At 34.1% G+C, this 27,833-nt stretch overlaps 1 protein-coding gene across 1 annotated transcript in view; it reads left to right on the top strand.

The window, feature by feature from the left end:
* HCN1 (hyperpolarization activated cyclic nucleotide gated potassium channel 1) overlaps window positions 1–27,833 on the top strand; it is a 382,344-nt gene that overhangs the window by 195,338 nt on the left and 159,173 nt on the right. The window contains exon 3 of the mRNA XM_059060576.2: window positions 25,224–25,385. Coding sequence (XP_058916559.1) covers window positions 25,224–25,385 — 162 coding nt within the window. The remainder of the gene's footprint in view (window positions 1–25,223; window positions 25,386–27,833) is intronic.

The raw sequence follows: 27,833 nt of genomic DNA, 5'->3' as shown, positions 1-27,833 counted from the left end.
CAACAGATGAATGGATAAAGAAGATGTGGCACATATATACAATGGAATATTACTCAGCCATAAAAAGAAATGAAACTGAGTTATTTATAATGAGGTGGATGGACCTGGAGTCTGTCATACAGAGTGAAGTAAGTCAGAAGGAGAAAAACAAATACCGTATGCTAACACATATATATGGACTCTAAGGGAAAAAAATGTCATGAAGAGGTTAGTGGTAGGACGGGAATAAAACACAGACTTACTCGAGCATGGACTTGAGGATATGGGGAGGGGGAGGGGTGGGCTGTGACGAAGTGGGGGAGTGGCAGGGACATATATACACTATCAAATGTAAATTAGATAGCTGGTGGGAAGCTGCTGCATAGCACAGGGAGATCACCTCTGTGCTTTGTGACCGCCTGGGGGGGTGGGATAGGGAGGGTGGGAGAGAGGGTGATGCAAGAGGGAGGAGATGTGGGAGCATGTGTGTATGTATAACTGATTTAGTTTGTTGTAGAGGGAAAACTAACACACTATTGTAAAACAATTATACTCCAATAAAGATGTTAAAAAAAAAAATAGATAAGCAATTTCTATGAGAAACAGAGAAAGAAGACTTTAAATTATTGTAGTGAAACTGAAGTTGACAACTTCTTACTACTAATTTAATCATCATACCCATACACTTTGCATATTTATTTTAGCTATTAAAGACTCTTGACATAGTATGAGGTCTAAAATGGTCAATTAAAATGACCAGTAAAGAGTGCAGATTTTTTTGCATTTAAAAGTCATAAGACTCAGAAGACTATTTCTCCTAACCCTAAGCACTAAATGTAATACTTAAGTGTATTATTAACAATTAGAGCACTTCCAGATACAATGAATACCATGCGAAAGCATTCTCTTCACCACATGCTGTAGAGTGAGAGCTTTAAAACTCCAGTTTCCCAGGAATAGCTATTTTCATAACTGATTGGTTATTGTAGAAAACTTAGTGATTAATATCAAATCTACTAAGAAATTTTAGAAGCTAGAGAAAGTTCTAGCAGTGCCAGGATTTGATGGATGTTCATGTTTTATAAAATATAATGTAATTTTTGTTGACACTACAATGAATTTCATTTTCTTAAATTTTCCTCATTCATGTCAATGTATTGGCAATGTAAGTAGATCCATCTGACTGTATTTGGGGAATCATCTTCTCCTCCAGTTTTTACCACTGCTGGTGTTCCTCATCCTTCCTGTCCTCCCACTTTCTTCTCCTTCTTCCTCTTATTCTTACTATTATTATAACTTTGCTTGGATTTGTAAAAATTGAACATATCTAAGCTGTTTTACATAGGAACCACATTTTAGTTTTTTTGTCGTTGATTTTCAGTTTTTGCCTTTGCCAGAGATTAATCTGTCTTAATTATTGTGGAGTTAACTTTGGAAATATCCCCTCTCTCTCCTCCATGCTCCTTCCCCAGGGCATGTCCCATCCAGTTTGGGCAGGAAGCCCCTTCCCCTAGAACAGTTCATTATTTCTAAGTAAATAAAACTAAGTAAAACATCTTTTGGTTGTTACCCTTGTATCCCCTAAGAGTAGATATTTATGACTTATTTATTGATAATAGTGAAAATTATAAACTTAATATTAGTTATAAGCTTTTATGCAATAAATAAAAACATGCTTAAGCAAATGTTTAAGTATACAAGACTTCATATGTATGTATATACCTGTAAATATGTATGTGTACACACACAAACCTACACGAACTGGAGCTAACTAGTAATAGTTCAGAGGAAAGAAGTAAAATGTTTAGGCAGTTAAATATGGATTTCAAAAGTTAGGTACTGCAGCATACTACACACACAGGCCCTTGAAAAAATGGTTTATTAGATCACAATGAGTACCTGGGAAATATGAAATGAATATGGAATTATTTAATATTTGCTAGAAACTAGCCTAACAAGATCATTGTAGAATAATTAATAATAAGCCACTAGTATTTTAATTTTGTTAAATACTGTCTGCCAGTATTCTTTTCAGCATCTTAAAAAATATAGTCAATAATAAAAATCACTACCACTCATTGAAAGCATGCTGCTGCTAAAGTGTTATTGCATTTATTAATCACCGTAATTTAATTAAGTAGGGAATTTTGTTCTCATTTTACAGGTCAAGAGACTGAGGTTTGGGGAGATTAGGTAACTTACCACCTCTCATCAGGAAGTGGCAGTGTTATGAGTCAAACCATGATTTTACAGACTCCAAAAATCTATACAAAATGTGAAGTTTACATTAACTCTGAAATATACCATCTTATGCCATACCCTAAAACTCTACATTCAAAATAATTCAAATAAATTCATGAATGCTGGATCTCAGTGGACCAATAAGGGAAAATCTGAGAGTAGTATGATATCACAGGGGACAACATGCTTTTTCAGAGTAGACTCACTTTTTTGCTCTCTTTCTCTATCACAAGGAGAAAGTTGCCAACGTAGCCATTAATCTAACTCCTGTTATGACTAAACACTTGGTTTACATTTAACCAAATAAACTTCTATAAGCTCCATCAAACATTGAGCTTTTTGGATTTTCAGATCAACTTCTGTCTTTACCTTTTAAAGGTAAACATTTTCATGGATGATGGACTGTTTCCCCTTTCGTAATGGGTGTCATTATTGCTAGCAGGGAGTGTTTGGCAATTTCATTTAGCACAAGTCTGTACTGGAGGGTTCCTCCATATGGTCAGGACAACATCCTCTCCTGAGGAAACCAACTCTGAAAATGAAAACTTGGGAGAATAGTGACCAAGCCAGTATAGGAAAATGGTGGTGAAAAAAAAAATACATGGATGTTTTTCCATGCTAATTCATTTTGCTTTTAAAAAACGAGATTTTAGAATGTCTTAAGTTTTATTCACAATGAATGTACCAATTGTCTACTTTGTATTTTAGAAAATATTCTAGCATTATCTGGAAGGTCAGAATTAAGTTGTCTTATTTTTTTCTATTCTATAAGCAGGATATGCACAGGCTAAAGATAATTGTTGCTGTGCTATGGTAGCTTACTTTGATAATTTGTCACACATTTCAGCCTACTTTGAATAATTTTTTTTAATGTATGGAATAATTCATAATTTAAATAACCACAGAACTAAAACTGTACTGCTATATTACCTGAGGGGAAAAATGTCTCTTTTGTGAGATTCTTATTTTGATAATTTTACCCTCATTTCAGCTTCCTGAGCAATAAGATAAACCAAGAGTTTTAGTATATAAATTCACTCTATTGCATTGATACTACTTCAGTTCTAAACTTTTTCCTAAAAGAGGTAGAAATTTTTAAAAAACTATTGATTTTTTTGATTATAAAATATGACATTAAAAGCATTTTATATTCTAGAAATGTAGAAAAATATTATAAAGAAAATAAGTGTTACTATCAATCTAATCATGATATCATACTTGTTTTTTGTGTTTTCCAATCCTTTTTTCTAGAAATTCACTTACATTTTACAGTATGTTGTTAATCTACAGGGATATGTCTTAGGTTACCTTTTCTCATTCTACTCTCTCCTCGTGGATATCTCATTAGTTCTCACAATTTTAGGTGTGGATGGGAGGTTGGAAGTCCAGCTTCATGGAATGTGTCTTGTGCAGTCCCACATGGCCCAGGCTTTGAAGGGTCCTGTGCTTGGCTTAATGCTCTGTTGACACCATCTTGAAATTCTTAAAAACGTTTGACCAAGAGGCCTTGTATTTTTATTATTCACTGGGTACCACAAATTACCTAGTAGGTGTTGGGTGTTTGTGATGGTAGTAAAATCCAGCCTCTTCCATTTCCAAAGTCATGAGCCTTTTTACAGTTTCCCTCAGCCAAAGAGGAGGGGTGCTGTTTTCTTTGCACAAAGGTGTCTGCAGCTTCCAAATCTCATGCCTGTGAGGCTGAGACCTCACGGAGGGGTGACTTTGTCTCAGAATCTGTCCCAAAATGTTGGGGATTTTTCCCCTTAAATTATGAATTATAGGCTACCAGTGATCCTGACCACAGAAACTCCAGTGCCTTCCAAATTCTTACCTCTTGTCAAATCCATTTTCTGAATGTCACATCCACATTTTCAACTGCCTTGGATATTTCCAGCGGGGTAAGCTATGGGCAATTGAATCTCAGAATGTACAAAACTGAAATTCTATGATTTTCCCTCTGAAAACTGCTTTATATTTCCTATATTAGATGTTAGATACTTCCACTCACCTAAATGCCTCCCTCCTTTCTCCTCTGTCATCTGCATCCATCCAATTCATCATCAAGAACTGTTAGTTCTGCTTCCTGAATTGCTTTTAATCCCTCTGCCACTATTTGGATGACATTATCTCAAACTTGAGTTATTCCAGTGACAGTTTGAAGTCGATTTCATTTTAGCTATATTTTCTCCTTTACATTCTCCAATGTCATTATTTACTGGAGTGATATTTTTAAAAATTGGTATCTGGTCATTTCATTCCCCTTTTCAAAACTCATAGGATAACATTCTTATTTTCCTAAATAAGGCTTCTAAAACCATTCATATTTGACTTTCAATATCATCTTTCATCACAGCCCATCCTTTTCCATCCCCATTTTCTCTCCTTTTCATTACTCAGCATTTTGATACTTTATCCTGAATTTCTTTAAAAGTTTCTTGCAGGGCTTCCCTGGTGGCGCAGTGGTTGAGAGTCCGCCTGCCGAGGCAGGGGACACGGGTTCGTGCCCCGGTCCGGGAAGATCCCACGTGCCGCGGAGCAGCTGGGCCCGTGAGCCATGGCCTCTGAGCCTGCGCGTCCGGAACCTGTGCTCCGCAACGGGAGAGGCCACAACAGTGAGAGGCCCGCGTACCACAAAATAAAAACAACAAAAAACAGTTTATTGCATACCAGGGTCTCTCACTTCCAGGCTCTTTACCAGCTCATCTCTATGCTTAGCTCATTTTTCCTCAGTGTGCATTCCTACCACCATTAGGATTAGCTAACTTTTTGACATCAGTCAGGTTCTTGTTTTCCTCCACAAAATCAACACACATACACACTCCACAATCATTACTTCCTTACTATTTTTGAGGAAAACTCTTCTACTCCCTACGTTATAGCCACATTGGTAGCCTAGCAATTTTTGAATGTGCCAGATATGCAGCCACATTAGGGCCTTTACATTCATTGGCTGAGCTCTCTCACTGTGATTCCTTCTTCCAGAATTGACTAACTCTGCCACTTCATTCAAGCCTCTTCTCCATGAGGCCTGCCTACCCTGATGATCCCAATTTATACTGCAGCTGCTCAACCTTTGCCCCATTCTAGCCAAGCCACTTGCATTTACTGATCTCTCTGATATTGCTCTTCTTTTCCAACTTTGTTTGCCATAAAACTTATAATCTCTTTTCTAATATACTACATGATTTAAGTTTTTTTTTTGTTTATTTGTGTTATCTGTGTACCCCCTTCTCCACCATTAGAATGTAAGCTTCATGAGAGTGGACACCTTTGTCTGTTTTATTCACTGATGTGTCCTGAGAGCCACAGATAAATATTTGAACACAGGCCTGAGTATTTTCACACAGCTGACCCTTACATGTTGTTATTATTTCAAAGTATATGGAATATTTTGAAATATTGATGAATTGTTGTCAATTTTTTTACCTAAGTGTTATACCAGTTTATATTCCAACCAATAGTGAATGAATCCATTTTTTCAAGTCTTCATTAGAAAAGAAATATTACAAACTAACCTATATTATTCGTGAGACATGACATCTCATTTCAAAATTATTTTATAATTTTTCATTATTCAGAGATTGAACATTATTTGTATTTTTGTATCAGATAAATTTTTTCTTTCATGGAAAAATCTTTGCATAATTATAATCTTTGCATAATTTTCTATTTGAATCTTGGCACTTTCCTTGTATCTTTGTAATACATTTTTGCACATTAATTATATTAACCCTTTAACTTAAAAATATTTGACTAAAAATTATTGCTACTTTTCTCATAATTTGTCTCTGCCTTTTTTGTTTGTTTGTTTATTGCCTATGCTAGCTTCATAAATACTTTTTACCAAGTTTATTGACCTCCTCACCAACAAAACTAGGGGGTATATCTTTTCTCTTTGACCTATTCTTTCTACTGTTCTTTTGTACAAAACCTGCTTTTGACTTTGAAAGAATTAGTCTGGGCTTTTCCTATTATTTCTCAAAGCACTTTTTTAGGTACTTGCTTTTGTCATATTTCTTCTGTAGACTAACTTTGATCACCATCCTGAATGATTAGAAGTTTTTCCTCTAGAATCGCTCCATGAACAATGTGTGTGTATGCCCATAACCTTGAGCAATATTGGTGTGATAGCATAGTCTGCTTACCACCTCTCTTTGTCACTTCCAGATCTCAATAAAGTGAGAAAACAGAAGTTTTCTGTTTCTGGAAAGAATGGTTTAATTGGTTTTGAGAGATGATGATATAATATGAAGTGTTGTCATTGACACAGTGAGGGTTTATTCTAGGCAGTAAGATTTAGAAATTAGGTTGGATGTCATGTCCTGATGTGTTTATAAATGGCTCATTTGAGTATGTCTTAGGGTGGTATAAATGTATCCTGGAAACAGTATGGAGTGAAATCAGCTAGATACATGATCTTGCAAATTTGTTTAAATTCTTATTATTTTCAATTCAACAAATATTTACCCAGCTGTATGCAAAGCTAAAAATACATATAAAGTACTAGAAATATAATGAAAAACAAATCATAGTCCTTTTGTACATGAACACACTGTCTTATGAAGAGGACAAAGTCAATTATGTCTCATCATGATAAGTGCTAAAATAAAGCATAAGGGTGCTGTGACACACATAAGGAAGGATTTCCAATACAATCCCAAGGGACACAGGGAAGGTTATCTAGAGGGAGTAAAGGCTATGCGGAGACCAAATTTGTAAAGGAGTTAGACGAAGTTGTAGAGAAGATGAAAAAGAGGGCAAGAAATTCACAGGCAACCATGGCCGCTTTAAAGCTTTTTGTTTAAATGATGAAATGATGAGATATTTTAAAGAAGTTTAAAAAAATAAGTGGTGGTGAAAACATGACTCATGGTGAGCACTATTTATTGTTTTTATTTTTGAGCTCATTCTATATGCATAGATGTGTCATTTGAAAATTACATTTCTGTTTGTGAATATTACAGATTAGCCCCCTTTTCACTTTTCATTATTAATAAAGAAGTCTATTAGAAAGATTAAAACTCTATGTTATTAAGTGTAGTAAAAAGCTACTTTGTTTTTCCAGCTTATATTTTTTATATAAGTATAAAGTTCTTTTCTGTTAAGTAAAGAAAAAAAATGTTTTGCTGAAAAATATAATTACGTTTTCTGCACATTCTAATTTATAACTATTGCCTTCTGTCTTTTGGGAAATATATATATTATATATATATATAAATATGTCTATATATATTTATATATATAATCTCTAAAATGTAATAAAAGGAATGCATCACAAACCATTTCTATCATTGTATCCTAGTTTTAGTAAAGGTGATATGATAGATTTAAGGACAAGTTTATATAGTAAATTTAAATAACTATAAATTAAGACAAAACTATTAATAAAGAGCAAGGAATTATTTTTAAATGCAAAATTGCCTTATCTTTATCTAAAAGAATGTTGATTGCACTTAGAATTAAATAGAATCATACTTTGCAGTAAATTCTGGTGTGTATATTTAATAATATCATTACAATTATGTCACAGTGGAAAACATATTTGCTTTTTAATCTGTCATAGTGACAGGTAGAACCTGAATTTTCTGTTGAAAATACATCATCCACTTTAATTGCCAAGAAGATAAGCATTTTTCTATTAACTTCAATGAATATATTTTAAAAATATTTTTTATAAATTATGATGAACAATTTGACAGTCTTTAGGGTTTGTGCATTTAACTTTTGATACTTCAAAGAGTGAATAAATCCAGGTTTCAATTCAAAAAATGTGCAAAAGCCAAAATGTGTTAATACGCTTTTCTCTTATATACTTTACGGCCTGACTAGGTAAGATATACACATATCATTGTAAGGGCACAGTGAGAGATTTATATAGCAGATTTTAGATTAATTTAAACTGGTTTAAACAAAATATAAATATAAACCCCCAAATGTCTCTGTTATTCAAGATGATCAGGGTGTCAAAGATAAATAGATGTATTACAAATGTAAGACAAATATACACGTGCACAGACACACCTCTCAGAGTATTTTGATAGTAAAAGCCAGTTGCAGAGTCAGAGAAATTCATCATGGTAATGAGAAAATCATCTAAGGTGGTGGAAATACTAGTTCTTGATTTTTATAATTGTGATGGTCAAGGCATTTATTCTCTTTGGCTATCCCAAATTGCCAAAACAATCTTGAGAAAAGAGAACAAAGCTAGAGGGGTTATGCTCCCTGACTTAAGACAAACCTACAGGAATCAAAGCACCATGGTACTGGCACTAAAAAACAGACGCCTAGATGAATGGAACAGAATAGACAGCCCAGAAATAAATCCATGCACTTACAGTCAATTAATCTACAACAAAGGAGGCAAGAATATACAATGGAGAAAAGACAGTCTCTTCAATAAGTGGTGCTGGGAAAACTGGACATCTACATGTAATTGAATGAGATTAGAACATTTCCTTTAGGAAATGCTGATTCTTTTTGAAGAGCTTTAGGAAAAGGGGTTACAGAAACATATCTATAGAGGTAGACATATTAAAACTTTTCACCCTTGTTAGTCTTAAATAAAGATGCATGTTTTTCTTCCTAAATAAACTACTGAGCATAATACAAAAATATTTTCTTCTATAAACTCTTATACTACATAAATATACCAAATGAATGAAATACTGTGGAGTCCAGAATCGATGATGATTTTAGCAAAAAACATGACAGTGATTTGTGAGTTTGAATGCTGGGTGAAAGCACAGATAATAATAACCTTTTGGACTCCTTCATTTAGAACTTGTCAGAAATACTGAATTCTATTGAGTTTAACTCTTGCCAATTCGATAGGAATACATTCAAATCTACAGTTTTTTAGAGTGAATTTTGGCTCAGCCTAGGTGTCTATTACAGGATTAGCCCATTAGCTCAAATTCATAATGGTTCTGGAATGCCTTAAAACACAGTGGAATTTATGTTGTTGGACCCAACAGTCTCAAAAACTCAAAACAGTCTGCACCATCATAAAAAGAATATTGCCAATCCTGCAATATTTTAAAAATTCTACATTCAAACGGTAGAAACCAAGTTCTTCTGTTTAATAACAATTTTATGATTATAGAACATATGAAAATGAGCATAAATGTAATTTAAATTATTTTCATACACTTATTATGTGTAATCAAAATTTAATCATTAGTTTATTTTACACACTTATTATGCAAGCCACTACTGCATTATTGATACTCAAACAACAACAACAAAACATATACTTCACTTAGTTTCTATTAATAGGAAAATAAATATCAGATTGAAATCATTCAGATTTAAAAAAATGATACAAGTTATTTTTGAGTGACACCTGCATTGCAATCTTTGTGTGCTATTTGTTTTATATAGACCTGAAACTAAAGTAAGCAGTGGCTGAATCATGAAGGGCCCTATATGCTACACTTAGGACTTTGGCCTTTAAGTCAAAGGAGCAATTGGAGCATTGTCGAAGATTCCTAAGCAGGAAAGTGATGTCATCATATTTGTGTTTTAGAAAGAAAACTCTAGTTGCAGGGTACAGGAAGGCAAATCTAGAGAAATGCAAATAATTTAGGAAGTTTTGAAATAACCCATGTGAAAGATGCAAATTGAATTAAGGATTTTGAAATTTAAGAACTTCTACAGAGGAAGATTTATAGAATGTAGTTACTAATTGAATGTGGAGGGTGAGGGAACAGAGTAAGTCTGGCATAACACTGATGAAAGGCTACTTTGAGGCTTGATATGTATTAGTACCTGCAAAGAATTCAGCTGGAATGTGGAAGGTGGGAGATAACAATTTTGGACATCTTCAGAGTAACTGGATTGTGGGTTTTAAAATTAAGAGGGTTGTCTTCAGTACAGGTCAAGGTAATGGAGTGCCCTGACTATAAGTAATAGTTGAAGTTATGGACATGGAAGGATCCCTTAGGGAAAGTGTGTAGAGTGGGAACTGAGAGATTTCAACTCCTAGAGAAAGCAGAGAATGTGTAGCTTATGGACACTGAATAGAATTGACCCGAGAAATGGGAGTAAACAAGGAGCAATGAGGAACATTGAATTATCAGAAACAAAGAAAACAGAGTGTCAAGAAGGAGTAGATATAACTTGGTGAATATGAAGGAAGGTCAAGCAAATGAGATTTGGAAATTGTTCAATGGATGGCAACATGAGATCTATGCCAATTTTACCATGAATGTTTTCAGTTGATAGATAGGTGACATCAGGTTCCAAAATGTTTAAAAGTTGAATATAAGGAGAAAAAGTGAAGAACGTGTTAACACATTTTTAGTATATTTGAGAAGTAGATGTTATTAAAGTGGATGGAGTAGAATATAGGTACACTGTACAATTTTAAAAATACATGTAGTAAAGATTTAAGCATGCTTAAATGCTGATGAGGAAAAATATAGATAAGAGTCTGAGAAGGAAGAGAAGGGATAATTAATAAAGCAAGGTCACTGAGCATATAGTAAGATTAAAAAAAACAAAGAAAAAAGAGATATGTCATGCTGTAAGAGCAAGAAGGAGAAAGGATGCAAATGTGTTTGTAAATGACAGTATATTTCCAATAAAATTGGATGTTAAATATTTTCTTGTGATGAAGTGAGCAGGCAAGGTGTGGTAGACTTTGGGAGACCTGGGAAAGTTTGCGAATCAGATATGTGCAGTCTAGGGACATGCCAATCTCATTAAACAGCACTGAAAACCTAGCTGATTTTAAAACCATGAGCTAGCTGTGCAGTTGTGGGGTTCTCTCTAGCAGTATATAGAAGCTCATATATAAGAGTGAGCATGTGGACAGTCAGTTAATCTTGAAACAGGATATTACCATGAGAATAGAACAGAGGAGAAGAGAATTGATAATTTTGATAAGATACTTGTTGAAATAATGGATTTTTGTGTCAGACTGCATAATGAAGGAAATGGTGATGAGCAGAGTAGAAAGTGGAAGAAAACAGAACTTTTCAAAGACTGCTCATCTCAAACAATTGAAAATAAAAGTTCAGTGAGAGTAAGACAGTGAAAAATAAAAACTAGATAGAAAGATGTCATCAGAGAATTAATTTTGCTAATTAAAGCCTTGAATAAGGACAAGCTACAATGATGGCAATGTCTGTATGGATACTGATCATGTAACTGAGATGTGACAAAGGATGACATATTCTGGAATTACTAGGTACCAAAATTACAAACAAAATTTGTATATACATTTATTTCATTACAGGTACATGATAAGAATTCTCTTCAAATCAAAATCTCCATTCTATTATCCACCAAAAAAAAGGATTTGGAAAAATATATAATAATCCCAAAGTTTCCATTTAGTAAACTGTGTCACTTATTTCTAAACTGGGAATTCCTTCCCTCCCTCCCTCCCCACCCCCTTCCTTCCTTCCTTCCTTCCTTCCTTTTTTCCTCCCTGTTCACTTTCTTCTATTTTGTAAACATGCATTGAGTATTTGCTTTGTGAATTCAGTCCTTGACCTCTAGGGGCTCACAATCCAGCGAGGACACAAATATATAAACACATAATTAAAGTGAAGCATCAAACACTTTTAAGAGTTATAGACTAGGCCCTATGGAAGGAAGCTCTTCATTCTTTCCCTGGAGAGGTCAAAGAAGTCTTTCCTAAAGAAGGTATGTTTGAGCCAAGTTTTGAAGTGGGAATAAGCTCATCAGTCAGAAAGGGGATAGAAGGAAAGAAATTATACCAGGAGAGAATATTACGTAAACGGATGCAATCCTGTTGTGTAAAGTGTACTACTATGACAAATTTGGTCTGCCTGCAGTATGGAATACCTACAGAGGAAGGGTGAGAGGCGGTAGTGAAATGGTAGACAGAGGGTAGATCACAAGGGGCCTTTGGAGTTTGGACATCATGAAGATTCTCTGGATTTCTAACAAAAGTTCAAGCAACGAACTTCCATGATGAAGTTTGAGTCATAAAATGGTAGCTCTGTATGCTAAGTAGACTATATTTTCAGAGAAGATGAGACTGGAGATTGGAGATATGAGGTAATTAATGTTGAAAAAACAACGAGAAACATGAATTAAATCAATTACAACAAAGCCTAACATAATTTTGTGAATGGGAGAGGGACTTGACAAAGTGATTCTAAATATATTTTTAAATATATATGTGAAATACAAACTATTTACAAGGAGAATTATTGAGAGTGGGTAACTTAGAGGCTGAAAAATATGCTACAGAGATAAACTAATCAACGACTTACTGGCATGTGAATAGATCAACAGCTCATTGAAACAAATCAGTCAGTCCAGAAAGAATATGTAACGATGAATTTGAGTTGTATAAGTCCTTTTATATTAGGGGTTTATAGAAAGGATAAAGATTTCTGATTCCAGAAGATAGATAGGACACATAGGTGGGCCTTCTGTCCCTCTTAAGACTCCAGCACGATTAAAGAATCAAAGTGAAAAAAGGAATGCGTGAATAAAGCAGAAGGGAACAAGAGTAGGAGACTCTTATCTAGAAGAGAAAGTCCTCAAATTTTTCAAAAGATTGAAAACCAAAGGGAACAGAACGAGGGATGGCACAAGGAGAGAAAAAATCACATTCTGGAATATGCTACAAAAGGGTCTGCAAAGGAAGTGAGAGCCAATCTGTACTGGGAAACCTCTGAGACATTTGGAGTTGGAGTTAGAATACATAAGGCAGAATATAATTGAGTAGTAGGGCTAACACAGGAAGGGTGCTTAATTTAAGGTCAAATGACAACTCTATGAGTCATTACTCATAACCCATCCTCTCACCCCCTTACACACACACACACACACACACACACACACACACACACACACACACACACAAGAATTAGGGCAGTTTTCACTTATCCCCATGTAAGATTCATCTTCTTTTCACTAAAGAATTTAAACTCACAATTGGGGAAAAATACAGTTTCACTAGACAGTGGGAGGAAGGGAGTCCAGTCTTCAAATAAAGTGAAGGAAGTGATTTTCAATGTAGAATTCTATACCCAGGCAAGCTATTGTTAAAGGAGTAGAAGAGAAAGATGATCTCACCCATGTCTCTACTGCCCTAACCATATTCCCACCCCCAATAAAGGTATAAACTGAGACTAAGTATGACTATTACAAGATGTGTTAAAGGAAACAACAATTATGAGAGTTCTGCAACAGGTCTAGAGAAAAATGAATCCTGCTTAAAACGGGTGGGTGGTCTCTGGAGAAAAAAAGAGTTTGTGTGTGTGAGTGTGTGGTGAAGGTGATGCCATGAGCACTGAAGAATCCTGAGCCTAACATTGTATTCTGCATAGAGCCATTATTTGATAGGTGGGTTTTGGTGATAAGAACAATCAAATTTATACAAAAATGGCTTACCGCTTTTAAGGGTCCTTCCACATATATCAGTTTATGTGCTTCTTATAATAATTCTGATACTTGAGTATTTTCAACGCTTTGGTTGATCTGCCAAATACCGTGACACACTATTCTCTGAATTGATGAAGTATTATAATGCATGCTTAGTTCTGGAAGGTGTCCAACTAGTGAATCTGAAACCATGTCATTTTCCAATAGATCAAATCTTACTCAAATGTTTCTTGGGTCGCTACAAACTTTTCCAACTCTTGATTTTTTTTTTTTTTTTTTTTTTTTTTTTTGCGGTACGCGGACCTTTCACTGCTGTGGCGTCTCCCGTTGCGGAGCACAGGTTCCGGACGCGCAGGCTCAGTGGCCATGGCTCACGGGCCCAGCCGCTCCGCGGCATATGGGATCTTCCCGGACCGGGGCACGAACCCGTGTCCCCTGAATTGGCAGGCAGACTCTTAACCGCTGCGCCACCAGAGAAGCCCTCTTGCTTATTTTTAATGTTTTAGTTTCTGGGAATTCTCTGGTTGTCCAGTGGTTAGGACGCTGAACTTCCACTGCAGGGGGCCTGTGTTCAGTCCCTGGTGATCCCACAAACTTCATGGCGTGGCCAGAAAAACCCCAAAATAATAAAGTTTTAGTTTCTTTTTAGGAGGTTGCAATAATAATGTATCTTTCTCACTTATTAGGTTTCATCAAATGGCATAAGGTGATTTATTCACTAAGATTCTTAGTTTTATTTTACTGGCTTCATACCCCAAATCATGTACTTAGTGCTTTCTTCCCAAGGCATTTGCCAAGACAGTGAACCAGCACCACTTCCTCTTCCAGAGCATCAATGACACAAATCCACTCAAATAAATTAATATTGCAAATTTGACTGGCTCATCTAGCCAGAGCAGCTAGCTGACATGCCAATGCATGATATAACTCTGATGGCCACCACTAAAACATTATGAAGAAACATTTTCATGTTAACAGTTTCTTTCAGAAGTCAGCTTCCCTTTCTCTTGTTTCCCCTGTTGACTTCTGGCAAATGGTAGAATGTGCTGGTTGCACATGACCATTCATACATGATGAATGGAGGCTGGGGATGTTGAGAAACACACTGTGCAATTTATCTAAATATGATGGCCTCTACCATGTTTTATTTTACCATGCATTTATATTATCATTAGTTTTATTATACTTTTATTTATTTGTTTCATCAACAAAGGCATAGGGAAATTACTTATATAAAATAATGTTTTACCTCTGGTTTCTCTTCCATTTGGCGTGTGTGTGTGGGTGTGGGAGTGGGTGTGTGTGCAAGATGTTGGCTTCCTTGTGTGTTTCACTTTTTAAAAATTTGTATTTTTATTTCTAAAGTAAAGATATTATGGAATTTTATGTGTAGAATGTACTTCAGAGTTCATTTGCCCCATTTTCTTTCTTTTAGTTGAAAAGCTAAGGCAAATTTTTAGAAACTGATTAATGCAGAACTTCAGTCTTATGGTTTGAAATTATGCATTTCCCCAATAGACAAGTTTTTAAGTCCTTACATGGCAAAACTTTTGGTTAGTAAGTGTCTTTTGATTTCATCTTAACTTTGGTACTTAACAAAATAATTGCTCAAAGATTTGAAAGCTATATATTAGGTGTGAAGCAATTTAATGTTCCATGCAAATGTATATGACAAATTTTAAAGATTTTTACCACATTACAAACACTACAATTTTCAATATTTTCAGCCAAAAAAAATTGGTTGAGATGCCAAACATTTATCATCACTTGTGAATTTAACAAATTACATGAATGTGAGACCAAAAATATTGAAGTAGATTCTTTCTCACAGAATGTATAGAAAATGGAAGATATAATAATATATAATATTATTTTGGGGGTATACTTAAAAATATATTATTAAGAGACCACTAGTGGACAAGTTAATAGAACTTGATTAACTGAAGATTAGTACAAAAATTCTTTCTGGATGATATATGAATAGAATGGAAAAATATGTCATATTCTTACTTGATAATTTCAAAGCAATTCAACAGTTGTTTATTGGCTATGTAAGATACTATCTATGGGAAAACAATTTACAGAATATATAAAATGAGTTTAAACATCCTCTACTTTATTTGCTTTTATAGTTCAGTTACCAGAGATTGTACACTGAAGTGGTCTCTCTGTTTTAAGAGTGTTCATTATTTAGATGAATTTTAAAATACAAATTTCTGACTTGAAGTCCCCAAAATAAAATATCTGTTCTTAATAACATTAGGTACATTTCTCTATTTCTTTGTATGGTGTATTTTTCAAAAAAGCATAAATTCAAAATGCATAAATTCATGTGATTGATTTTGTATACTGAGGAAATGAATTACATAGTAATAAAAACTAGAATACTTTTACAATCTGTAGCTTAAAATGCAGAGATAACTAAATTAGTACTTATTGGAGCATGTAACATATTACAAATATGCTAAGACAGCAGTTATACAAAAGAGAGGGCTTCCCTGGTGGCGCAGTGGTTGAGAGCCTGCCTGCAGATGAGGGGACACGGGTTCGTGCCCCGGTCTGGGAAGATCCCACATGCCGCCGGGAGGCTGGGCCCGTGAGCCATGGCCGCTGAGCCTGCGCGTCCGAGAGGCCACAACAGTGAGAGGCCCGCATACCGCAAAAAAAAAAAAAAAAAAAGAGAGAGAGAGCAAACAAAAGATGACATGAAACTGTAATGAAACTGTGAAGATAAAAATGGGACTCTTATTAGCATTATGTTATTTCTAAAATGAAATATTCCCCAGTCCTCTTAAAAAAACACAATGTTAGGGAAATATCTTTGAAATTAATTCACAAGAGCTAGGCAGAATTGATAGAATATTGCTAATTAGTTTGATTTTTCACCCTCTTTCTATACACATACACACACGTAGCCACTTAACAATTGTTTTCTTGATTATCATTATGCCTATGTACTAGACAATAAAAAGAGAATATTTAAATTTTTTAATTAAAAATAACTGTATTTGAATTTTCCAGGCAAGATCTACAAAAAAAAAGTTCAAAAGAAAATTAATCATATTTCATTAAATCAATATCTTCGTGCTAACTTCATGAAAGTAAGTGCTGACTTAGTGAAATTAAGTGTGTGTTAAGCAGCAGATAGCCTTCATACAACCATTATTAAAATAAGTTTTGTTTTTGTTTTGCGGTACGCGGGCGTCTCACTGTTGTGGCCTCTCCCGTTGCTGAGCACAGGCTCCGGACGTGCAGGCTCAGTGGCCATGGCTCACGGGCCCAGCCACTCCGCGGCATGTGGGATCTTCGCGGACCGGGGCACGAACCCGTGTCCCCTGCATTGGCAGGCGGACTCTCAATCACTGCGCCACCAGAGAAGCTCTAAAATAAGTTTTAAAAATCCATCATACAATATGTGTTTGTTTTTATTTTCTTCACTTAAATATTTTAGTAGTTGCACAATTTGTATATATTGTCTACATTTACTGCCATTTGAAATTTGTAATAGAGGAATAGACAATGATCTTAAATTGTTTAATTTAATTAATTTCTTTTTTTTCCGTAGTACTAATCCATTCAACTCTCTTCTTAATAGGATCATTTTCAATATTCATTTGTAATTTTATTTTCCCAACGTGTAAGTTACTTCTTAAAGTAAATTAAGCACATGGGGTTTATGCTTGCTTTTTCATTTTTCTAGGGCACTGTCCAATAATTAGATGTTCTACTACACAGTTCTAAACAGTTCTACACAGTTAAAAAGATGTACTACTTTTTCTTTAGGAGTTTTAAAAATGTGAAGATTTGGGTATATTCAGTTAACAAAATGTAACCTATCAGAAGCATTTTTTGTTTCTGACCTATTGCCATTCATCAGATGATACTGACTTGAAATTCCAAGGAAAATGAGTGATCTTAGTAGAAATGCTCCATCTCAGTTAGGTACCCATTAACATTGACCCATTTATGCAAATTCACTGTTAGATGAGTAACCTCTGTGGGAGAAAAAACATTTGCTGAGCAAAACTCTGTACCACCAGACATTGTGCTTCCCAGTTTTCAAGGTTTGTACTTTTATAGTTTCCACTATAACTGTTTCCTATCATTTCCTACCAAAAATCTTCAAAGAATCCATATTATTTTATCATTTTGCTTATGTTTTCTTCATAACTCGTGATCTTTGATTTTTCTCAGGCTAGTAAGGCTAACAAAGAGCAATTTTTGCATGAAGAGACACTTTTTCTAAATGTTTAGTATAAGGAATTAAAATCCTATGTAAAACTATGTATGATTGGAAATGGCTGATATATTTTACAGTATCAAAGTAATGAGACAAATTCCTAAAGTCTAGGTGATAGTCAAGATAAACCATAGTTAAGAAGCATGACAATTTTTTTACAACTAAAATAGTTAAAATTTATTTCTTTTTTATTGTATATATACATATGTTTGTTAAAGAACTATATGGGCATGATCAAAATAACACATGCATAGTTAGCTATATATCTTTGACAGTCATGATTGATAACTAGTATATTCTATTCCATAACTATACTTCTGTAAGCATGTGGTTGTTATGACCTTATAAGTACTGTTTAGTTTACTGCCGAGTTATGTGATAAAACATAGCCTTCTCTATAGTTCCAATGATGTAATATCTGTGCCACTTCAAAAAGAATGCTCAAATAGATGCACATTTTTTTTTAAAGTTTCATTCCCACATTTCAGGAAATGAAGTCAGCCTTAAATATCTCTACATTCCCCTAATATGTGGGGAAGAGGGAGAAGGAAAGAAGTACAGGGTAGCTATGACACATACATCCTTCAGGAAGTCAGATTTTGTAGCAGGTGGTAATTTGCACATGTAACTGTGAAAAGAAAACCACTTTACCCACTAGGGCAGGCCTGCTCTCTTTCTGTCTCAGAGTTCCAGTGAGGAGAATTTTTTTGAGAAGTTAAACTGAGAAGAATATAAAGGAAAAAAAAAGTTAGGAAACTACCTAGGAAGTGAAGATTCTTTTTCAATTTAAAACACTTTGGAGGAAATGAGAAATTTTACTGTTTCTAAATATACAGAGTAAAACTAGTGTAGAAGAAGTTAACAGTTCTGAGGAAAACGTAATCTAGTAATTATAGTAATTTGATATTGCCACCATATCCAAGAGGATAAGGGATAAGCTTGTATTACATGTGTCTTTGTTTTCAAAATTTTATTTTTATATTAATTCATTTTGGCTGTACTTTACAAAAATGTCCACAATTGACAAAGGAGAGAGTTGGTTTTCATCACAGACTGGAGAGCTCTGAACTAATTATTTAGGTTCCTGGAGGAGAAAAGAAGATCAGATTAATATCAAAAGACACATCTTTTGATACTAGGAAAAAGCTAGTAAGAAAAGCTGCAGATATATGTTTGCTGGAAAGCATGAGGGATCAGAGGTGAAGGAACTCAAACATAAGAATGTGCTTCCTTTGGAAAAGGTACATTTTAAGCTGAAACTCAGCAGGATAGTCATGGTCTTTGGGGACGTGAGAAGAGAGGAAAAAATATTGGATAGATGGTAAGAGGGAAAATCATAGGTACTAAGAATAGAGAAATGCATAGACCAGAGCTGAGGACTTCAAATAGGTTACTGTTTTTAAAAAAAATTAGTATACACAATCTACAGTTTCCTATCCAGTAATTTTCATTAGCTCAGGTATAGAAAGTGGCTGTTTTGATTACTCAGAAGTTGACATTTTGCAGAAAAGGGCAGTGGAAAAATACAGAGTCCTTAATAAATGGAGATGTGTGGTGGGTGGGGATTGAGAGGTTGTAAGATGCCAGAAGTGAGAGAAAGATATGGGTGGAATAGCCAAGTAGAATGGACACTGAAGAGAAGGAATTTTCCTGTTACAGCTAGACAAATTATTGTCTGAAAGTGGCAAAGGGAACCTCAGAAAATGAGGGCATTGACATCAAAACCTAAGGCTTATGAAGTATGAAAGAATTGAACCAACTCTGTTTGAGAAAGTTACCAGAGAAACTGAGTCTTTGGGAAGAGGACAAGGTGCAGTCATAAGTCTCAGGAAAAGCAGAGAAGGAGAGGAAGAATTTTATGATGAGGCTGAAGGTATAAGAGAATTAATCGACAATGTAGGAGGAGTTTTGAAGTGAAAGTGGAAAGAAGAAACCCTCCAAGAAGCACTCCACAGCAAGAGGATCTGATAATAGGTAGGGGAAACTAAGGAGTAGATAACTGCATTTTGACTATGGACACAGGCTGATAAAGATGAGAGGCCCAGTTGGTTTACCTTTCTGAAGGTTATGGGCTGGCCATTTGAATGAGATCCTAGATAGAGGAGGGACTGATAAAATTAGTCCAATGAGTGCAGTCATTATCAGTGTTCAAAGAGACCCCTGTGAAGAATACTCTTCTCTCACATACCAGATGAAACCTTCTGCTCTTTACCTAAAGCATGGTAGGATAATCTGGATAGTTTTCAAGGTAAGAATTGCAAAAGGTGCAAAAGGACTCTTAAAATATTTATTTTACTATTGATTAGGACTACTACATATTGAATTCTGGATATATGTTAGCTATGAAACAGACTGAGTTGCTAAATGTTTGTTTTCTTGTATTCTGTGTCAACATGGCATAGAGAGATACTCCATCTAAAAGATATATCAAGTTATGCAGGTACAAATACATAAAGATAAACCAAAGAACCTGAACTTATTTTAATACCTTAAAAATAAGAATGTTCTGTGTCAAGAGAGCCATTTCTGATGCATTTGATTTTCTTAATGTTACATCGATAAGAATTCTGAAAGCATATTTGAAGCCTTCAATCAATACTGAGATCATAGAAGCAGCCTAACCTATAAATGATTCCCATTTATCAAAGACTAAGGACAGATCAATATATTCCATGAAAAGTCTTAAATTGACCATTTTTTGGTTAAGTAAAACATAGTAAACCAAATAGTTAAGGATTGGTTAAGTCTCACCGATTTCATAGGTGGGTTATTAGATTGAGAGACCCCTGAATCCAGCTTATCAAGAATGACTGTGGAAGCATTTTGGAGTCACTCTGATAATTTATGGATATCTCCATATAACACAGTTAGCGATTCGACCTTTTAAGAACAGGATAGTTTATACATTGCTGCTGGGAAAAATATTACAAAAAATTATACTTATGGTGAACAAATCTGCAAATATTAGGGCAGGATTTGGGATTCGGAATCAAATTATCTTACTCAGATAATTCTTCCAGCAATTCTATCTGGAGTTATTAGACTCCATCTGGGTAGAATTCTAGAATTTTAATATTATAAAAGTAATTCAATGAGTATCTGTGACCAGCTCTTTTCTCTCCTTGAAGTCATATGAAAAACACAATGTTCTGAGCTGGGCGAATGTAAAGCACAGTGCCTTCCACTGACATATTTTGTAGTCTAGTTTTGGTGAAAATAAAATTAAAGCGCTACCTTTCAAACTTATTTTAATTATTTTTTTTCTGTTGACTCTTGTAAGTACCACTAAAAACATATTGCTGGTGGGTCAGAATGGTCTGTCTTTCTGTTACCCACACTCCGAGCGCTCAAATCAGGTTTCAGGTTCTGATTACTTGGAAGGTAGAAAATAATGAAGTTGTTTTTCTTTTTTTAATTCCTTGGTTTAAAACACAAAAGTGAAAACTTTCCACTCTTAAGATCATAAAACGTTACTTTTGCTGTTATTGTTAACCCCCTGCAACAGTCTCATTCATTCATTTAATAATTTACTTAACAATTTACAATTGATTTAACAATTAATAACTACAATTCATTTAACAATTTGAGTGTCATCTACAGTGCTGTTTTTGAGTTGTCAGGTTTACATGCAGGAGCGCTAAGATAATAGATTTAGTTAGGAATTTATCACTTTAGGATTTCTACCTCATAGATGGAAAAAAGCTGAAAAAATTAATCAATCAATGATGTTGGCCACTTGATCAGGAAGTTGACTAAAGTTGCCCTGAGACTTATGTTACAAGCTACCCTTAGACAGTAAGAAGTTGTGGCTTTGCTTAAAGTAGACCAGATGTTTCCTTTTTTGGTTAGCGTGACTCTCTGCAGATGTATGTGTTCCATAAGGAAGTAGTCTTCCCATTCCAAATCCTCCATGAGCAAGGTTTTACCAGGGCCATTAATAATCTACCATATGATTCAGCTATCCCATTTCTGGGTATTTATCCAAAGAATACAAGAACACTAATTTTGAAAACATATATATATGCACCCCTATATTCAAGCAGTATTATTTACAATAGACAAGACGTGGAAACAGCCTAAGTGACCATCCATGGATGAATGGATAAAAAAGATGTGGTATACAAATACAGTGGAATACTGCTCAGCTATAAAAAAGTTGGGATCTTACCATTTGCAACAACATGGATGGAGCTTGAGGATATTATGCCAAGTGAAATAGATCAGATGAAGCAAGATTAATGCCATATGCTTTTACTCCTATGTGGCATATAAAAAAATAAATAAACAAAATAAATGAAGAAACCAAATCAAACACTTAGATACAAAGAACAGAGTAGTGGTAACCGGAGGGGAAACAGCAGGGGGTGGGCAAAATGGGTAAAAGGGATGGACTTTATGGTGATGGATGGAAACCAGATTTTTGGTGGTGAGCATGCTGTAGCGTATACAGAAGTAGAATTATAACGTTGTAAACATGAAACTTATATAATGTTACAAACCAATGTTATCTCAATTAAAAACTAATAGATATTAAATAAATATCTCAGCAACTGGTCACATGTGAAGCTTATGCCTTCCAGGGTCTATTAATTATAAGAGCTCAACAATCAAATCGGGCCCAAGCAACTACACACATTTATGTATGCATTAAAAGTAATACTCTATACACTGTGATGTCCTTTTGTCAGGTAGATAAATCAGGATGGAGCTACATGGATTTGACTATTTGTAACTAGCTTTTGATATTAACCAGTGTCAAAATAGCCAACTTGCTGTGCCTCTTCCGATGTTAGATTTTGGAATAGCTCCAGAAAGTGAGATCGCTTTTGAACACATAATGTTAAAGGCCAAAAACGGAGACCGTTTATGAAATTAATTATGTGAGCACTATACAGTAGAGTCAGTATATAAATCTAGCATGAGTATAGTATACTAACATTGTAAAGTTAGGAATAGAAATGGGGTAGAGGTTAGGCTTAATTCTAGGGATCATCCTGTACACTAGGAGTTCAGTAATCACATGGAAGCAAAACCAAAAAAAAAGCGTTTCTAATATATTATGAAAGGTCTTATAACCCCATTAACTTCCTTTATGAAAAATAATGGTTCTGTTTCTCTGGAAAACAATTTAGAGATAACGGGGTTTTATTAAAGGAATTGGTGAATAACTGTTAGAATATGTTACCTTATTTCAGTAAATAATCACTTAAGATCTTACAAAAAGAATCTAACTCCTGATAAAGAAAGTAGAAAATCCATAAAAGTCAGCTATACTGAGAATGGGCCCTAGTTCTCTGTAACATCCCAAACTTCATTCTAAAATCTTATAGTTGAATGCCAGTTGCTGCCCATATGTTTATAGTTTACAGATAATTGACAGACAGTTTCAGATATTGTTTATTTCAGATAATGAGGTTGAAAGGAGATTAGTTTCTTGTTTGATCCAGAAGTTTATATTCTGCAGTTTTACCCTATTTCTCAGCTGTGTCACACTTACCCAAAAGACATATTGTTCAATATGTCCATTTTGTCAGGAAATGCTTAGATATAAATATAGAATTCTATTACTAAGCAAAAAAATGAAATCCATGGTGATTTTCTTTCCCTACTTTAGTAGTAAAAAACTTTTTTATTATATTTTACTGTGTTACTTTTAATGAAAAGTTATTGATAAAAATGTTGGTACTATTTTATTTTCAAATTCAGTGACCAAGAAATATCAGAGGAAATAACGTCAAAAGGACTTTTCTGTGGGTTTGCCAAATACAAAACCAAATTTAAAAATATGTATAACTGATTTACTTTGCTGTAACCTGAAACTTAATACAACATTGTAAATCAACTATACTCCAATAAAAATTTAAAAAAATAAAAAACAAGACTTGAAAGTCACAAAAAATAAAATAAAATAAAAATATTTTAAAGGAAATAAAATTCTTAATGCTTAAAATAAATTGCTACTCATATAGCTGTCTGATATCAAAATAAGTGATCTGCTGACTTTAAAATCCAGGATCCCGATCTTACTTTAAAAAAAACTCAGAACACTGTACATTCCCACAAAGAAGGATTGTTTTTTGGCTCACTCTAATTACTGTGTCAAAAAGGAAGATTGTTTAAAGAAAGAATTAATGGCTAATAGAAATTTATCAAAGTGAAAAACATTTAATTAAAGATAGATTTGCTGATTTTATAAAAGCAAAACCCAACTGTGCTGTCATGTTACTTCAGTACGCATTTCTTAAGAATTATAGAAGTTTCCTTACCAAGATATAGTTTCTAAATCAAAATATTTAATTTGTGGGGTTTTCCTGTTTCTCAATTAATTTCTGAATACATGGTGTCCTCATTACTTCAAAAATAGACCATTCTTTTGGTGAATTATACAAAATGTGATCCTAAGTATCTCAAGGTGTCGTTTCTTTGTGTATTTATACATATTTATTAATTTTATTAACTCAGTAGCCTTTTAACAATTATACATCAGCTCCGAAGTGGGTTTTGTTATTCTAGACTAGGTGAAATATAAGCAGAAACCGTATTAGCAATGGAAAAGTGATATAATACATGAGCTACTAAAGAAAGGATTCAGGTTCTGAATGAGAAGTTATAAAGCTGTATGTAAGTTTCCACTTGTAAAATTCTGATGGAGAATGTTCATTTGTCATAATTTTTTGTGCTTTCTGAAATAATCTAACCTATCATAATGGATTTTGTGAAAATACAAATAAAGTTCCACAGGAGTGGGAAACCTGTAACATACAGAAAATACAATGGACATAACAATTTTAATTTTTTAAAAGTGCTGCACGGTTGTTTTTTAACCATTCAGAGAACTTTTATCTCAACGTTCAATCTGCACAATAGAAGAAGTAGCTCTAACTCATATAGCTGTAAAGTTAACTGCAGTTAATTGCCCATCTTCCTTTATGTTTTGCAATTAAACTACTTTTGCTAATGGTTTTCAGTCCCTGGGTTATTTTTTTGGTTCTTCAGCAAATCTATTAACAAGGAATGAGAAGCAGAGAAGCGTGTGCCCATCATTTGTCAAATTTGCTAACTTTTTTTAAAGCACCTTTGCTAAAATGCTTGGAAGGACAGTAAGTGAAAACTCCTGACAAAACCAATGTTCTTTAAAACATGACTCATCGATTTAATGTATTCATGTCACCTCTGTTCCTCATGGAGAACCCACAGTTGGTTGTAATACTCATAGAGTGCCAGACCTCAATGTAAGGATAAAGACACGCAATCTCTGTTTCTATTTGTAAAAGTTTTCTGTATTTTTATTAAATTGATACTTGCGCTATATAATGTCAATGTCTACTGACATTGGTAGTATTCTTGACTTTTAAAAATTTGATTATAAGAATTGATTTTATATTTTGGTCAACAGATTTTCCACATGACATATGATCTCGCCAGTGCTGTGGTGAGAATTTTTAACCTCATCGGCATGATGCTGCTCCTGTGCCACTGGGATGGCTGTCTTCAATTCTTGGTACCACTGCTGCAGGACTTCCCACCAGATTGCTGGGTGTCTCTAAATGAGATGGTTGTAAGTAATTCATATTATTTTACACTGTGTTTTCTACGTTTTGCCAAAAAGTTCTAAATATTTATGTTAGAATGATCTAATTAGCCCCATAAATGGTGAGAGAAAACTTAATTTTGCTTCTATGGATATAAAATCAGATGTTTCTCTTTCTACAAGCAAAGTTTATTTACATGAAATGTCCCATGGGGATGTATATGTTACAGCCTCTGTTTTTAGATATCTTACTCTGTGTATATTGAGACATATTTTATTTCAAAGATACACATGCAAACACACACACATATAGTCATAGTATTGTACAACATTCTTCTAAAAATGCCTACTGCTCAGAATAACTTCTTTCTTTCAACATGATTTTAGCATTTTCTGTATTCAAGACATGCAATTCTAGGTGTTGTAGGCATGCAGACACGTTACATCAGTGTAAATGCAAATGAGATACGTATGACATGCAATGATATTTCAGATAGTACTTCCTTCTCGTGAAAACATCCTGGGGAAGATAGCCTTTAAACTTTACCATAAAAGACATGTAAATATAAAAATATCTGTGAAAAAGAAATTTGATTTACATAGTTTAAGTGTACTTATATTCACATTTAATTTTAAGAGCATTCATTTTGATATACATAGTGCAACACTCACAAAGGAATTGAAACAATTGTGAATATTTTTAATATATATATTCACAGATATCTGTTCTCTCTTTAAGTTCTCATATTTTTTCTTGCATTACACTTTAATTACCTTATATTTAATAAAATGTTATTTAAGTTAACTGCACATCAGAATAGCCTTCTCTTATGTTTCACATTTTATAGGTGGTAAATTTTATGAGACTTTCACAGAATTTTAACTTTGGCATAAATCAAACACCCTCTTCTTTTCCAGACTGTTTATTATTAATTTCATAGATTGTTATTGTAAAAATGACATAGACATCTTAAGAATATACATTTTTGTCTCCTAACCAATGAAGCTCAGGCTTTGTGTTTGAAGGCAAGAGGGGTTTATAGCACGTGTTGAGAAGAATGTCTTTTTTTCTCTCTTTTGTCTCTTCTTGCCTACGTATTTTTCTCCCTTCCTCCCTCCCTCCCTCCTTTCCTTCAATCTTTATTCCTTTCACTCCTTTCTTTGAGGCCCAATATTCACCTGGATCTCTCCTTCATTTCATTCATAACTGCTTAAATGTCACTGCCTCACAGAAGCCTTCCCTAACCACCCTAATATATTACCCAATTGGTTTATATTTTATCTTAAAAGAATTTAGCAACACACACGCACGTGGGCATGCACACACACACACTTATTTGTTATTTATATTTTTCTGTGTTTCCCACGCCGGAGCATAAGTGCCATTCAGTCAAAGAATTTGTCTGGATTTTGTTCTATACTTTATCTCCACTGCCTACAATTGTGCCAAACACAGTAATTTGTTGTAACCTAGTCACTTACCATAAAAAGTTTGAGAAATGTTCTATGTGGAACTTTCTGTATCTAAAAAAAAAACCAAGGAGTTTGATCAACTCACTTTTCCAATCTGTGTAGTCTCATTGATTATAGATCTGTCACTTTTCTTATCACTGAAGAAGCAAACATAAAGACAGTACTAAGATATTTGGGGATGAGGAAAAAACAACGGCTCTTATAAACTCACTGCTGACTGAGTGAATAGTTATAAAAAACACTAACACCGCTGCCAAAAGGTGATTCATCATTGGCACCAGCTAATATTTAAGTTTGCAAATAATTATTATTTTAAATTTTCCCTATGTATCTTTTAAAAAATAGCAATTGTCATTATTGAAAGAGTAAAGGAATTGTTATTAGGTATCCATAAATGGCATATAATTGTATAATTATAATATTAGGAAATATACTAGTTAATATGTGTAGTGGTAAACACACTTAATGACAAAAAATTTTAACGTCTTGCTCGTTTTTCTTTAAATGCCTCTATATGTGCCCATTTGTGTCTGGGTTTGTTTTTAATCTAACATAGTCAAACCTTTGCTATATTCTGATGTTGAACAAAATACCTTTCCTGAATTTGCAATTTGCTTCTTGGGTTTTTTTCTTTTTGGCTGCAGTTTTACTTAGGAAATTGGATCCTATTTTCTTTCACATTTATTTAATATTATTTCCATGTCTAACTCTAACGTAGAGCGTAGGAAAGAGTTAAGTCTTACATTCAACTATAAGGACCAGAAATTCTTCTATATTGTGAATATTAGTGATATGAAGGAGATAATAACCATAAAAAGACAATTTTTAATCAATAGAGAATCTCAACAGTATCTTTTGACCTTGAAGATATTATTTTCTATCCTAAAGTTATTGAGTTCTCAAAAAACTTCCATCTATCGCAACAAAACAGAGAAAAGTGTATTTACATACAAAGAGGGTTATAAAGGAGAAATGAAAATCCAATATAAGAAAAAAGTACTC

Source organism: Kogia breviceps, chromosome 4 (genome assembly GCF_026419965.1).
Source record: "Kogia breviceps isolate mKogBre1 chromosome 4, mKogBre1 haplotype 1, whole genome shotgun sequence".
In the NCBI taxonomy this organism is placed as follows: Eukaryota; Metazoa; Chordata; class Mammalia; order Artiodactyla; family Physeteridae; genus Kogia; species Kogia breviceps.
This window is presented reverse-complemented; position numbering and strand designations above follow the sequence as displayed.